Below are 16594 nucleotides of genomic sequence, written 5' to 3'. Positions count from 1 at the left end.
AAGTTGTTGAAATTTCATCCATGCAGAGAGTACAGGTACCGAACGAACGGTGAACCGTTATATGCGGACATCGGCAGCAAGTATCTGCACACGGTGCAGGGATTCTCTACTCTGTTATATCAACGAGAAGGAAGAGCTGCCTGAGAATCGGGTGTGCAAGAACCGGCGCGATTCTACCTCCGTAGACGTCTCAATGGTCTTACCAATTGTAAGAGGAAGCTGACCACTCCGAAGGTCGTAGAGCGATTAAGTCTTCATTATGTGAGCGGTATAAGCGCCAAGTCTAGACGGTCGTTTGTTTTCGTTCCTCTCTCGTTCTCGTTCTCGTTCTCGTTCCCATTTCCCGTTTCTCATTCCCTCCTCGCCCCGTTGTCCTAAATCTAGAGTATTGTCCTCTCGTGCTTCGGCCACTAGCAACCCTCTTCAATAGCGAAGGATCTGGATTAGAGTAGACCTAAGGCCTCATCCCCGGCACCTTTGTGCCAGACTGTAGATCAGACCGGGTAACGACGACGGAGTTTAATCACACAACAAGACAATGTTGGTCCGACGAAGGTCATTCGAGAGGGCAAGGGGTCTCACCCCGTCACACTTCGGTACGCATTTGAAAACAAGTATCGTTTAACGGATTGGTTGCAAAGTCAACGTACAGTTTCTTTCGATTTGTTTATTTATTTATTTATTCAGATCGAAAGCGAAAATCCACACAGGAAACGATTCGACACGCGTCGCGGACGAACTGAAACGGTTGAAGGGAAGATGCGTTATTGTTGAACGCATATTTTAATCTGAAATTTTTAATCGACTCGACATAAGAAGCTTGATCAACTTTTTCAATGATCCCCATTCACAAGTCATATGTACGTAAATACTTGCCTACCTGCCTGCCTGTAGTTTGACTCCACCTTCGACTACTGCTACGACGACTGGTTTGACCAGGAGAATCTGTTCGACCCGTATATTAAACGTTGTCAACGATTTTTTCTGAGCTATCGTAACTGTTTTTATTACTGTCTCTATGTTTCCAGAATGGTTCAATTGTATTTTGTTGTTCGAGAATTACATCATATATATTTTACAGGTACATATATATATATCGATGAGTCTTTCAATATCACACCAAAACAGATGACGTCAGTAACGGAATCTCGTAGATCATCGGAATTTCTCAGGGTTAAGCGACAATTATCATACATCGGTATATGAAAATTGATTTCACGGGCAGAAAAAAATTTCCACGAAAAAAGATACACGTGTGGTAGGTATAACCGATCGATTCGTGCTGTAACAAAACCGTTATACACCGGGCCAAGAATTCGTCCGTAGATGACGTAATGCAGGGTCTCGAAAGGGCCGGAGTCTGGATACCGCTCGACGGACGGACTGATCGCGAGACTGAAAAAACACGCCGCCGAAATAATCGCGTTGCGAAAGGAACAAACGAAAAGATCATCCTAGATGAGCGTATATATATGATTATTACCTAATTTCAAATTGAGATTCGATAAGCCTCATACCGCGATATAACCTCACGAGTCACACCCATACCAGAATCCCCGCTCCGAATGACTAATTAACTAAACGAACGACGCTAATTAGCGGTGGGCGATCTTAAACGAAGTACCAAACGGACGTCGACAAGCAGATGACGTACGTATGTATATCATATCGATGCGTGGATGACGCTAGGGTCCACGCATTGCGAGGTTCGCCAGTGAAAGTTCAAGACTTCCGAAGTACCTGTATAACGATGGTTTATAGAAGCTTCCCAGAGTCTCGTCTCGACTGGTCTGCAAGGTCTAGCTATACTATAGTAGGTAGGTGGGTAATTAGGTAGATTCTTCCGAACGCCTGCTCGCGAATCCGTGATTCACATCCCGGTTACGTGCGAGCTGGTCTAACCTGAACTCCTCCTGACTCTTCCCTGATAAGTTGTGCCTATAATTAGTCCCTCTCGTTAATAAACTACGGACTACTCCTCGGACTTCTTGCGTAACCACGGCTGGTTCGCCGGCGCAATACGGCATCCCTTCTTCCTTCGATAGGTTTTCTTTCATCTCCGATCCTCCTCTCTTCTCTCCTTTATAGATATCAGCGCCGTTGAGGCGAGTACGTGCAATCGGACTTGCGGCATAGTCATATTTCCATGCCCCACAACCTTCTTCGCGATCTATGTACGTCGTACGTGCAAGCCTATACGTGTAACACGTACGATCGTACATTCTCACGTATTTCTGTCGGACGCACGCCTGCGATGCTGTATAGATTTCAAAGACAGCTCGCGGTTCTTGCATGCAAAGAGAGGTTTTAAGATACGTTCTGCAATGCTCGGAGCTATCCCCCGCGTGTAGCGATCTTGTGTGAAGAAAGAGAGAAAGAGAGAGAGAGAGAGAGAAAGAGAAAAATTGGGTAGTTAGAGTGAAGCGTGCATTCCAGATAATCGTTATCGCTGACGGTCATATTACTGATGATTACTTGCTGTCGGATGATATTGATTCTTCGTATAACGAAATTTACGCCGAATCGCCTGCAGCTCGACAGATTATAAAATAATAAGCATTCAATGCATTAACGATTAGGTTGAATTGCGTTTCAGTATTTTTATTCTTCTATTCCTGAAAACATTTCAACTATCAGACGATACTGAAATACATGAAACGAGCATCATCTACAAATCCTCAATCTTCGTCAAATTTTATCTCTCGCTTCCGGTAATTAAAACTGAACAATTGACTTTTATTTTTATCATCGTATCTGTTAACTGTACAATCGATTACGTATATAGCAGGAAATATTATGTACGCGGAAACTGGAGACCAGAAATATTACTGTGGGCGTCGGTAACGTTTGAGCGTTGCATATCGTCCTGTCCAGTTCCCCAGAGGCTTCGACGTAACCGGAATGTTGCTTGTCAGAACGCTTTACAGTACGCGGTACGTTTGAGTGCATGTACGTGTGTAACTTTTATGCATTGAGTATATCGGCTGCAGGGGCAACCGCCCTGCCTTCGGTCAGAATTCGCGGACATATTTGGTGGAAGTTGCCGCGACTCAGGAAGTAACGTGACGACCGCAGTTCGCCGTAACTCTGTCCAGTGGTACGTGAAGAGACTTGTCATACCCGATATCGAAAATCCAAGAGTTTGCGGTAGCATGGCAGGGACGAGAATAATTTTCGCATCCGAAACCAAAAATGTCGAAACTATTTCTGTATTTTTTTCAGGCTGTATCAATTATGGATCATACACAATCAAACGTTCGTTATATTATAAAAAACTCCTTGCGAGTCCAAACTCCTTCAGGTATCTCATGATGCACGTAGATTAGAGTGTCCCATATTTAAGGCGTTGACGTATTTTTTAATGCATACCCCCCCAAATTTTTTTCAAATAATTCAAAAACAGTTGCCTAATTGTTTCAGATTCTTATCTCAACTCTAACCCGTGCCGACAACAGGGTGAATTTCCCCATTTAAAATACACGTGTTTCGGACACATTTTCACTTTGCACTTTATTGTAAGAGTAAAAATGTTCAAAAAATTCTGCAACTGCGAGGTTTTAGTGGTCATTAGTGCCACTATCTGAAAAAAAATTTGGATCATCGTACCATGCAATCGCGTCGAATTACATACCCTCGATATCTGCCTATTTTGTTATTTCGAAGGTGTGCAATTCGTCGCGACGAAGACATACACATGTGTGAATTACTGATAAGGATTTCTGTTTCGCAGTTTTTCTTCATTTCTCAAACATATCAATAATAAACCATCCTCTGGACAAAACGAAAATAATAATACGATCGAAGATTGTGTGATGAAACTGAAAATTGGCCCGCGGACAAGTCCTCCGTTCTAAAAACTCGATCTACTATCAGCTCACGATATGAGATGTAAAACATTGCGAGCCAACCGGTCGTCGGTTTATTTTTATCGGAAACTCACGGTGAAACGTTGTACTTTTTTCATTGTCTGGTTGCGAGGGCGTACATTGTATTTTTTTATCCTATCTCTTATGTAACCAAGCTATCTATCTTGTAGTTTGCAAACAAAAACAACATATTGCTTGTCTGGATCGTTCTCCTACGCAACCAAACACACGTGTACTGATACGTCTAATTATAAGTGCGTATAAACTTTCGTAGTCGGTACTAATCTACAAGTGTGCAACTTCGAAGATCATTCAATATCAAACCAGTGAAGCGAATCGATCGTGTAGTGGGTAAAGAAATTTAGATTCATCGTTTTTCGATATTTGTCTAAACGACCAATTATCTACCTTTGTTGAACGACTGATGTGAATTCTCTAATGTTCTGACGTTTTGTTTTTCAGTCCCATCGACATTCTGTGAACCTACAAAACATTAGATATCATATATATATATGTGTGTGTGTATATCTTAATTCGGGTCCCAATTCCATAGAATATTTCCGTATATCACAAAATTTATCTACGAAACTGACTTACACGTGTCGATAATAGAACAAACGTCGTCCAAATTTTATGACGGGGATCATGGACCGTAAGAAATTTAGATAGAACGTCGTTCACCAGACTGAATTTTTTCATGAACATGTGAAGCAAACGGTGTTATAACAGATTGTTTTATCATTAGACTTTTTTCATCTCAGTAACATAGAGATTTCAAAGGTCAATGCCCTTTACGAATGGAGTCAGAGTTTCAGGCATCGCTGTAGAATATATATAACCGGTCATACCGGACCAACGACAATCTGTAAATATGCCGATACGCTCTAGGCTTTCTCAAGAGTACCAATACCATTCACCAATACGTTTACTCCTGACAATTGTAATAAGCATCTCTACTACTCCGGTCTTTTCAAATAATCTATGACCGAACGAAGCCAAGATTGCGATTAGCCAACTTTTAAGGCGACACAGCGAATAATTTGAAACATCCCAACATGTTTACAGAGTGCATTCAAATAAACTGTAATCGTAAATAAGGGGACATATAGTCACGGTACAATGGAACCCAACTAAGATAAATGCATCAATATACGGTTATGTACAAGTAATTTTCGTAGACTGAATTCTCGAATCTTAGTACATGGTCAAAGGTGAAATGGTAATTAAGTTATTCTTGTTGCATACGTGCTTACTCCAAAGTTGCTCACGTGCTCGAACAACCCCTGACCATCTTCAGAGGCTGCTCAGCCCCTTTCAAAACTATCCTATTATAAGAATGTTGTTTCTCGTTTACGTTTAGTAACGAATAATTATAAGAAACTGATGCAAATAAACGTTGATAGGTGAGCCAACGTCATACATTTTTGTCATCAGTCATGAGCTTCTCGAATTAAGATTTCTATTTTCAAGATGGATCATAGTTTCCCTCCCCCCAACCCTGTCGCAACCAAGTACTATGAAGCAACGCCCTGGGTTTGACATAAGTCGGCGCCTATGTTTTGCTGTAATTTTATTTGGCGTGAAATAGAGTTTGATAATTGGCGAGTGCTAGAAATAGTAAATCTGACAAGGAATATCAAGCAGGCGGCACCAGCGACCATATTGCAATTGTGTACGCCTGATATTTCATTTCGACTACAAACGGTTAATTTCGACAGCACTCGCGACTGATGAATTGCTATTTCACGCGAATGAAAATGCAGCAAGTAGCTCAAGTGTAAGCCCACCTTTGCAGTTGAATCCAAGGGAATGAGAATTTAATCTACGAAATTCAAATTCACTGGAACTTCCAGTGCACTTGTATTTACCTATGACTGACCCTCGGTATGACAGAATCTGGTGAACAAAAAATTCACAATCGTCGGTTAGCGTGAAATTGCGGTTTTTTGATCAACTCGGGAACGAAGGTCGGTAATCGATTTTCGCGTTCACATTGAACATCTTAAGTCATATTAACCGCGGCATGAATTGGCACAGGGATATTCATCGGAGTTCAATTTAAAAAAATTATCTCACCAATCAAATATTGTGAATAATTCAGGTCAGTCCGCAGGAACTAATATAGTGGGATCACCTTGAATAGAACATTTTTAATCATTGAACTAAAACGTGCAATGTCGCAATAATCGCGAGGTAAGAAAAGTAGTTGAAATTTACAATCATAACTGGTTTAGTAAGTCGACATTATATACGTTATAAACGTGGTAAATAATTGCAGTAATCTTAACTAATGGTACATAATTAATTCAGGTAAATATCACGTTAAGCTTTATAGTTTCAGGGTACATAGAGAACACGTACTGCCATGCGACCAAGAGTAGTTTGCAGTGAACGCTAATTACTTGCTTGTATATCATTGCGGTTGCAAAATGAACGAAAAAAGGTTTGCTACGTTGTGAATCAACAACTTATAGTTATATACGAATACTATCTTCGGTATGATATAAGCTTGAAATTTAACTGCGCAGTTGCTATCATCGTTGAGTTTACTTGGAAATCTTCACTCATTCGGGAGTTGAAAATAAGGCGAATGCATTTCTTTGGTTCATTTGGCTTTGCGCGTACCCACGTATCGTCAGCCAGTACAGCTTCGCGATAAATTAAGCTAAACCGCCTGTCAAAAACTACAGAGTAGTCGCGTTGTTGACGGAGGTAGCGTAGAAAATTAATTGAGTATATTTTGAGTGCGTCCGCGAATGCGCATGCGCGGAGTACAGAAAAGACCACTTACAACTCCTAGGAATTAAAAATGGTCATGGGTTGTCGCAAACAAATCCGACATCAAGCGATCAATTTCGGCAATCAATAGCCTCAATTTCGTGCTTTGCAAAAAACGCGCAACATACTCTTGTTATATAAAGAATCGTGTGCAACAAGAAGGCAGCGGTCTATTCGTCTTCGACTCATGTGTGTGCTCACCTACGACTTAAATTGCAGCTTACGCTTGGCCCAAAAAGTCCGAGTTTGCCTCCTTATTAGACAATATACTATTAATTGCCAAAACGAATCACGTAACCTGCAGTGATGCGTCCATTATAGTATCAACTCACACCGTCCCTTAGTTCTCACAATAGATTCGAAGTGGCAAAAAACACATTGGGAGTATCATATCGCTGTCAGTTGCTCTAGGGTCTAGAGTCTAGGCTCTCTGGCAATTTTTTATCACAGATATTGTAACATACAGAACGATCAGTTGCCCTAACGTGCGACGCGTAATTACTCATGTCACGAAAAATTAACGCGCTTCTGTATCACAGCTGATAAATTTTTTCTCCGAGATTACTCGACTCTTAACGACCCGTTCAATAACCCCTATACGTATGTATAGGGAGGGTCACCAATTCTCTTCTGAAGATGCAGATGAAATTTCCTATTAAAATAACTGCTTTGGAACCAGAGGGAGAATGTAACGTATGGTGTATGCAGATTTAACTGCTGCCATCCAGACGACTTTTTATGGAATCCAGGGGACAAACGGCACCCTAAGACTTTGGAATTGACCAAGGTCAGACACACAGTGCCAAAAGCAGAGTGTGCAAAAAACTAGACAGGATTCTTCATACATCTATGTAAGATGATATTGCCTGTGAAGGGCTTCCATGGTTCACCGGAATCCATGGTGTCAAATACATCATTTCTTTCTCTTCTTTGTTTTTTTGCATTAGTCTTCTTCGTTTTTGCACCATGGTGCAGCAGCGTTCACGGAAAAGAATTCCAGAAACGTTAGTACTAAATTTAGTATTTAGTAATAATCATTGATTTAATCATCCCGGAACTTATTATCATTTATTGAGGAAGTTGTGAGCAACTCTGTCGTATACAAAGTTTAGATAACTCAAGTAACGTTTGGATACAGGATACATATATGTAAATAGTTTTACGTGTTTTTGAAATGATCTGACGAATATAGCAGAAAGTACCTGTTTCTAACGACGATGAGATAAAGCGTTTGAAATTTACGCACAGCATTTTTGCTCCCTAAAATGATGAGATGTAATCGTACAACGCATTACATTAAATAGTAATGTTGAGATTACGCTAGATAATTACTGAACGGTGATTGAATGAAAAAGTTGATATAATTGGGTGTGATTCATCATGCCTAACACTGTTCGCAAACACCTAGTGCAGTCTACCGAACAAAGATGCATAAAAACAGGTTTTCATTTTCATTTAATGCAATTGCACTGTGTCTTGATATTTTTTCTTTCCATATATTCGATGATGGTTCGAGATTTTAATTTATTTATAAATTTGTTGTAAATCCATATATAAATGAATAAGGCTACTTGATTCTTAGTATTACAAAAAAGTGAAAGCCCTCAAGTCATTTTCGATCAACAAACAAATTTAACATCGCGATTTCAATCAAACAAAAATTTTAATTTAACAAATCTGCATTTTCAACTTTTTTCGTGGTATCTCGAATACATTAACTCAAAATCATTAAATCGAATGAATTAACTATAGCCCGTTAATATTTGTATAAATCAAATGCACATTTATGTTTCTTGTTATACACAGTATGGCTATAGTTTTGTCTAATGTGTTACAGCCATGAAGAACATGGGTATCCTAAACCGCATAATTATATATATTATATGTAGCACAGAAGACGGTACCTGGCTTGTTCTCAGAATCGCGAAGTATCAAGTCCACGCGCAAAAGTCGCGGCGGGATTTGAATAGTGCAGGTTATCGAAGATTTCAACGAAGTAAAGACAATCAATGCGCAAAACCATGAAAACCCCTTCATCCCAAACCTGATAATGAAAAATATAATCCAACTATCATGAAAAATTTTTATACTGTCGGAGGTTTGACGGCACGAATTCAGCCCCAAGATTGCCGAGAAATGTGTATTGCGTGGTCAACGCAAAAATAAACACTCCAAGTTGGATGTCAAAATAGCAATAGAGAGTCAAAAAGCATGAAGCTGAAGCTAGGAGCTAATGTTAACAGCCACATTTAGCAGCCTAATGTGTTAAATTTTCTCGACATAAAAAAATGTAGTTCAATTTTATCCTCATAATCCCATAAAACTATCGGAGATTCCATATATTTCAAAAAATTGTGATTTTTGAACTTTGATATCTTATTTGAATGAATATTAGAACGTTTGGCTGCTAATTCTGGCTACTGGCTTCAGCCTTGTTCAAAAAGCAGCGTTGGCAGATTCATTTCTAATACAGAGTGAGTTGGATTACCAGTAAGCCATTGATGCGGCAATGTTTCATATTCCTTCTCGTGTTTAGCGCACAAGGTAATAAACAATTCTCAATTTCCGTTTTCAATAATTTGTAGGAAGTAGTCCGGCAGACTTCGATGGGAAATTCTGAAGTGAATAACAATCAGAATTTTAAAACAATAACATTGCAGAACAGAGTAACTGCAGTTCATTCGCAGTTACTAACTATGATGTCGATAAGAGTGTTTTATTTTGCGTTAAAAGCTATAATCACAGACTGATCACTTCTACCAAGAAAACTGTTGAATTTTATATTGCGTCCGATTATTTAACCCTTTGATTAAGATGATAATTCGAGAAATTTATAGCAAAGCTCGAACACTGGATTGCCTGCTGCGATTGAGAGGAGGAGGCGTATTTAAAATTTCATGGTACACGAATCTACACGAGGTAGAAGTCGTGGGTCAAATTTAAAAGTGAATTATCGGCCTTTTGTTACAGCGGTATGACAAAGGCTCGCAACGCTGTAGGCGATGCCACCTCTACGAAAATGTTCGCCATCCGATTACATATGAAATCACGGGCAAAGATTGCGGCATTTGGAAACTTACCGATTATTCGATGCTTCCATAGTGTAGGGCAGCCGGCTCAGCTCTCCTGATTGACACCAAAACATAGGCTTTGTCGACGATGACGTTCGACGTCGTAGAACAGATACTTTTCCACGCTTGAGCACGTACATGGCTGTTGAAAATGAGAAATAGCGGTTACATGCAGTATCGACGGATTTGTATTTGTTGCTTTTATCGCACAATTCGCACGAAATTCATACCAAGAGCGAATTCACAATCAACCTGTTAAGAACAATGGTCAAGGGCAATATGAAGACACTTATTTGAGCATTATGTGCTCAATAGTGTAGTGTCGTTGGCCTGGAAACAACCGCGAAGTGGTATGTATGTACGTACCGGTAGTCGAGCGAAATATCTTTATATTTTTCGCCGCTTCGTAGCGTGCGAGAACAGCGTCATTCCTGTCTGTCTCTCTCACTCTCCCGAACGAGCTACATAAGTACGTACAGTGGTACTACCCGTACTACATACGCAAGCGCAGAAAACCGTGCGCGGGAGGTACTAGACCGCAGCGCCGCATGTGGGGGCGAGCGAAAAGACCAGAGATACTCGTATCGGAGTCAAACGGCTTCATTGAAATGAGGCTTCCTTTCCAGACCTGTATGCAAGACCGTGCTCCAAGCTGGGCTACGTTTGTTATAAAATATAAATAGACAGCTGTAGACAGTATTTATATCTGGTTTGAAATTATTGTTCAGACGAGGCCCGGTGATGTCTAAAATAAGAGCAACCCGATAAAGATATTAATTAAGTTTTGTCTACTTGCACGTATGTGGTAGAAATAAAGTGAAATAATGCCGAGGGTGGTGAACTCCTTCTTAACCTATGAGATTCTAATGTATTTGAATTCGTTTTACTTCGGCATGTTTGCTGTTTGCGAATTTGGAATGAGTATTTTCAAAGCTCTGTGCCTAATACCTCAACCAACACTTGAATCCGTTCTCCATGGACTTGCGATGTTACTTTTCCTCATCATAACCGAATCCGGACGTATTTACTTGGGAAGAAAAGGAAACTTTACGGAACAAGGACCTCCCCTGATGCTGGGTATTCTACTAACCATTCCTAGTGCCCTGGCAACTGTTTACTTTCTGTATTGGCAGATGTCTGTTCTTCGCCTGGAACGTATCCTGTGTTGTATTCAGTTGTTTTTGCACGCTGCTGAATCTGTCATATCCATCATGTGTCTTGTAGCCATTTATCGCCCTCCCTCCACAGAAGAATGACAAGAAACGTTGCATCATACCCGTTTGTTCCAATATTATGGTCCATATGATACAAGTCACGCATTCATGCACGAGTCCAAAACTAGTTCTAACGAATATCTACCGAAGTATATTGTATACAGGTTTTGATGTGAATTAATCTAAACGAAAAAAAATATTTCACCATATTTATCTTGAATTTCAACCCCTAAGACTGAGATCTGTATACGATTTGCTGATTGTATATAGATTACAATAGTTTTATTAATAATCTCTTGTTTCCCATTAATTCTCACTGAAGAACATAAGCCAAATTTATTTACACATTAGTAAGTAAAAAGGATACACACTATTATTATGATTCATCGCTTTACAAATATGACACTAATTTTAGCTAATCATTGTACTGAATTGATCAAAAACTTCTGAGTGTTTCGAGTGTTCTTTTTTTCTCTTTTTTCAAAATTCAAACTTCATTTTTTAGGTATTTATTGGCATTAAATACTGTATGTCATATGTATAAAGAAGTTTAATAACCACAAAACAATTATATGCACAATAAATTGTCAAATTGTACCTGCTTGTATTTCGGTTTCTAGTCATAATTATTCTTCAATAAATTGATTATTTATTAATCGTGTTATTTTGTATTGAAAGATCAATATGACACACTAAAATTTTAGCTCACAAACTGAGTAGTTAGAAATATTTATTCGACATAATAAATCTGTAAATAAGGAAACACTGACTTTATACCCTCACTTTTCATAACAATTTTGGAAAATGAAAAGTTGAATAAATTACTTTACAATCCGAAAATTTCGACCTGGTTTTATTTCAACACACCCCCACTATGTAGATATTACAGTGAATCGTTATCTTACATGTATTGGCATTTTACGTTTTTGTCACCAGTTTGAGTAATAATCAATAAAAAATAAATTCTCTCTGTTATCAGTATATATAACTACGGCATGTCTAGACAAAATATGAATTATCTGTTGTTATCACTGCAATTTAGCAATAAAGCTGCCTTCCGTCACTAAACTTTTTCTCATTAGATATAGATGTCATACTACAAGTTAAGCAAGAGTAATTAACAGTGCTAGACGATTATTTGCTCTTTGAATTAAAAAAAAACAACAAGATTATCTTTATGGTGACTGAATTGAGGCTGATTTCAGTTTATCATTGGAATAGAAATTATCGTTTCTTACTCGTACAAATATAAAGACTCTGAAAGACTTTTCATTAATCTTTGGCTTAGCTCTTATTTGTAACGTTAACGTTTGTCAACAGTTGAAACTATGATACGATTAAAAGAAAATTACTTTTTCATGATGATCAAATCTACATTTGGGGAAAACTATTGTGTAAAATTTCTTTGGTACCTTCAGTATTGCCTCAGTACAATTTTTCAGGTTTACCTACTTTTGCTAATTAAACCTTTAAGGTACGATTTACAATTTACAAAGTTTGATTAGAAAATATGTGAAAAATAATTTTTCAAGCAAAACAAAATTATTTTACATTTCATTGACTCCCCAAAGAATATTATCAAGTACCATAGTCACACTATTCTATTTAATCATTACAATATTTATAAAAAAATATTATTTGGTATATTCTACAAATTCACATCATAAAAGCTCATGAATGATAATCAGCCAACTCAAGAGAATATTTCTTGCATCAAATTCCCACAATATCGAATAATTATCATCTATCAGTAAAAGTTGACAAGTTTGAAATTCGTCATTTCCTCTGAAAATGTTCCTTGATTTAAGTGTTGATACTTGCTGTCTGAATTTTAAGCTTCCTAATAGCTCGAGTTCGATGACTGCAGTATATTCGTAGGAACACAGAACCAAATACCAGTAGTACACCGAATACACCAAGGATTGTAATTTTGTGTTGGTATATCAAACACGATAATAATATCGCTAGGCCCTGAAATAATACAAGGTAAGTGATTATGCTAAATATCGCACCTTTTAGACAAATAGCTCTCAAATATTGCAGCATTTACTATGAATAGAAATCATTGTTCTGGTTGATTAACCACAATATAATAATCTCTACATTGGATCTAATCTTTCTAGCACCTGGTGTGTTGAGATACTTAAATCTGATAAATATATACAGTCATTGTAGATATTTTGATTATGTACGGAAGTGTATTCTCACCTGACGAATTGTCATGATGATAACAAATGTAACAGCTCCAAAATTAGAAATGGTATAGAAAATATACAGTTGTCCAGTGGCTGAACACACTGAGATCAATAAACAATCCGTGATAAATGCAGGATACTATAAAAATGTTAAAAAGTATTAATCCCTAAGGACAAAAGGTTTGTAAATAATCATATTCAATTAGTATGTTATATATTACCTTAACCATGAACGCTAAGGAATTAGCAAAACTTGATTGCTGGAAGAGAGACATCGCAGTCAAGAGACAGGAAAACATGTTCACACCACACATCATTTGGACACTTGTCACACTATATTCAGTAAAAAGTGCATTCTGCCAGTTACTAGTAAAACTGTCTAGCATCATGTACCCTCCTAATAAAACAACTCCGGAGACTGTAGTAGCTCCTCCTATAAACATATATAAAGCATTAATTACTACCAAATTATAAATACTTGAAAAAGACTAATAAGTACAAAAAATATTATAAGAAGAGCTAACAATGCTTGACATAAGGTTATTCAAAATTTTACTTTGGACTTCAAAATTTAAAGATTACATATTTCCATCTTACCGTAATTTACTGTATTAATTTTCGTTTTAATTTGAATTTCAATGCTAAAATTAACATGGTTAGTCGTATATCGGTCAATTTGAGATTATTTGAGTCATAAGACAACGAACTTACCAGCTTTGTTTTCACTACTATCCAGCATAAAAAATGTCATCCCAATTGATATCAGTACCGCTGTAACATATTCGTAGTACTCATACTTGGAACGAGATACTATTTTTCCCATAATCATAACAGGAATTATTTTACAAGCTTTAGCCAACACCTAAAACACACAAAACAGTTAAGAAAAGTAAATTCAAGTTACTTTTTTGACAATTGAACTAGTAATTGAACACAGAAGTATTGTTGAACCTGCGTTGGGAAGCTGACATACATGAGAGCTTCATATTGACACCAGCTACTCAAAATGTTTGACAATGAGCAGAATGTGTATTTATATAATGGCGTTGTATGGCGAGGCTGCCGCTGGATAAGCAAGTACAGTCCAGACATTAGAAACGCAAGTATCCTATTGACGAAAACTAGAAATTGGGAATCTCTGTAACGGCTTTTATTTCCGTCTGTATCAACATACTCCTGAAAAAAATGAGAAAATGCTCAATATTGTTTGGATACTCGACATAATATTGAATTTTGAAACTATCATGAACTGGTATTTTTAATACCTGTGTCATAACTTTTTCTTGTAAATAACCCCATGTCAAGTAACTGAATTGTAAGCCTGAGAAACAATAGACGAGCAACAATGCATCCTGCCGAAATGTGCGCAGGCTGTGTTGGGCATTATTTATTCCCACAAAACTAGGGGAATCGAGTATACCTTTTTCTCCATGCCCAATCATGCAAGTATAGACCACCCTGTGTATAAATCCTTTTCCTATAAATACAAAAAAAAGTCACATTTTCACACTTTTGGTATCATTTACTATATTTGTATTTGCTGGTAAGAAAAGTTCACAGTTTAAGCTGTGATCAATATGAACAAAATACCCACCACTTCGTTGCAGATATTTACTGCAGCAGACATATTTATATACCAAATAACCAGGTAATAATATGGTAGCGTAGCCTAATGAATTCATACATAGTCTCACAATCCAGCTGTACTCTTTTGTAATAGATTCAAGCGTAACATTGCTGCCATTCTCAACCAACGATTTTAGCAGCTTATTAATCCCATATATTGTACTTACTGATAGTATTATCAAAATGCTGAAAAATTATACTTTCAGAGCATAAGTGATTAAATAGTATTTAATGGATTGTATAATAGATCGAAATATAATTAATTAATTAAAGGAACAATTATCTCTACAACAGTCTTGTGATAATTGTCTTGTGTGGCCTCCGTGAGTAATATACATGGACACTTCTAAATTCATTCGAAAACCGACTGATTACGAAATACAGTATTGTTATTGTTAACACCGTATAATTGAGTCAGACTCGAGTTATGGTGTTAAAACATGACCAACAAGAAATACAGCGTATTGAGTGATTATAAGTTCTTGATATAAAATATACAACAATGAGTAGGGTTCATACCATATTATTAATTCTCCTGCATAGGTTCCCATCGTTTAAGTAACGTATGCGATGACGTTTATCCGTAAATTCTTCACATCAGCCGTTGACTGACAGGCGAATGTACCTCATAACCTGTAGACGGTTAATGATTTGTGTGTAAGGCTCATCTGGCTAGCTTGACCTCGCAATTGGATATAGCAACACTTCTCCAACACATCTGAGTCAATAAGAAACACTTTCGGCTCGACTATCAAACCCCTGGAATTGAAATTTTATCAAACTGCCGCTTGTTGTAACGCGTCACATACGTGCCGATACATTAAACTTCCTCGCCGTACACACGAATACTACAGCACACTGCCACTCTGCCGCCACATCGCTTCCCGCGGCTCGCAACGAGTTTATGCATATGGGCTGTTGGGCTATAGCGGCTATAGCTAGGAGAGCACTGATATATTAGGAGAGCGGTTGCGGAGCACCGCTGACAATGAACCATAAACACCTATGGATATGGTTACTGAATGCCGCGTGGCATATTATGCAATATTATGTACTAGGAGTGCACGGTATTGGAAATTAGATACCAATTTTCGGTAGGGTTTCGTATTCGGTAGTTTCGATTAACCAAAATTTCGATAGACTTTAATCTACAAATATCGTCGGAAAAAGAGTGAGGAAAGTCTGTATTGAACTGTAGTAAAGGCCAATAATCTAAATAGTATTTAGATTATCAGCTATTTCGGTAATTCGGTATTTACCGAAGTTTCGATATTTCGGTATCGGTATTAACAGAAGGTTCCCATACCGACACATTTCGAGGAAGGAGATACCGAAATACCATGCACCTCTAGTACGTACGTATGTACAAAAGTGCGTTGACGGAGTATAGTCTTCAGTCAACCACAAGTGTAACGATATTCATATATGCTAAGCACTTCCGGCTACCTATTTTTGTTCCGAAACAAAATGATTTTTTTTTTTTGTAAATTAGGGACATTACATTTTCGATAGTGACTGAGGGTGCATGTATTTCTGCGTAGTTGAAACTTTCTTTTAAAATTGTATAAATCTTATATTGTATCGATCAAGTTATGTTCACACCCTCTATGGATCTTCGATCTACAAACCAAAGAGGATTGCTTTTTGCTACAAACCATACTTTTGAAACCAGCTGCTGCATCAACGGTGCAGCTGATTAATACCGTTATTGTGTCAACCAGCAACACATTTTTTAAATGGTCCTTTCAGAGATATCACGTTTTATCTGAATATACTGCCTATTCCCCAGATTTTATCATTGCCTTAATTTCTTATGACCTCTCTTTTTCTTGTGCCAACATTTA

The 16594-nt window shown here is 37.8% G+C and overlaps 1 protein-coding gene across 1 annotated transcript; it reads right to left on the bottom strand.

Annotated features, from left to right (window-relative positions):
* Positions 1–11765: 11765 nt before the first annotated feature.
* Positions 11766–16221, bottom strand: LOC124303488 (adenosine 3'-phospho 5'-phosphosulfate transporter 1). The gene is made up of 8 exons (XM_046760744.1): positions 15270–16221; positions 14719–14936; positions 14390–14601; positions 14076–14300; positions 13836–13986; positions 13346–13557; positions 13138–13263; positions 11766–12900 (listed from the first exon to the last, which is right to left on the bottom strand). Exons 1-8 carry the CDS (start codon positions 15299–15301, stop codon positions 12733–12735), a joined length of 1344 nt encoding a protein of 447 aa, XP_046616700.1. The 5' UTR covers positions 15302–16221; the 3' UTR covers positions 11766–12732.
* Positions 16222–16594: the final 373 nt, after the last annotated feature.

The sequence above is a fragment of the Neodiprion virginianus genome, chromosome 4 (assembly GCF_021901495.1).
Source record: "Neodiprion virginianus isolate iyNeoVirg1 chromosome 4, iyNeoVirg1.1, whole genome shotgun sequence".
Classification (NCBI taxonomy): domain Eukaryota; kingdom Metazoa; phylum Arthropoda; class Insecta; order Hymenoptera; family Diprionidae; genus Neodiprion; species Neodiprion virginianus.
The sequence above is the reverse complement of the archived record's forward strand: the minus strand, read 5'-3'. Positions and strand labels throughout refer to the sequence as shown.

What these genes read in the sequence shown, in the direction of transcription:
- LOC124303488 (XM_046760744.1), bottom strand. Translation starts at nt 15,301, where the DNA reads ATGGGAACCTATGCAGGAGAATTAATAATATG. An exon ending in AAGAAAAAGTTATGACACAG is followed by an intron (nt 14,301 to 14,389) that starts GTATTAAAAATA and finishes CATTTTTTTCAG; the next exon opens with GAGTATGTTGATACAGACGG. An exon ending in CCTTAGCGTTCATGGTTAAG is followed by an intron (nt 13,264 to 13,345) that starts GTAATATATAAC and finishes ACATTTTTATAG; the next exon opens with TATCCTGCATTTATCACGGA.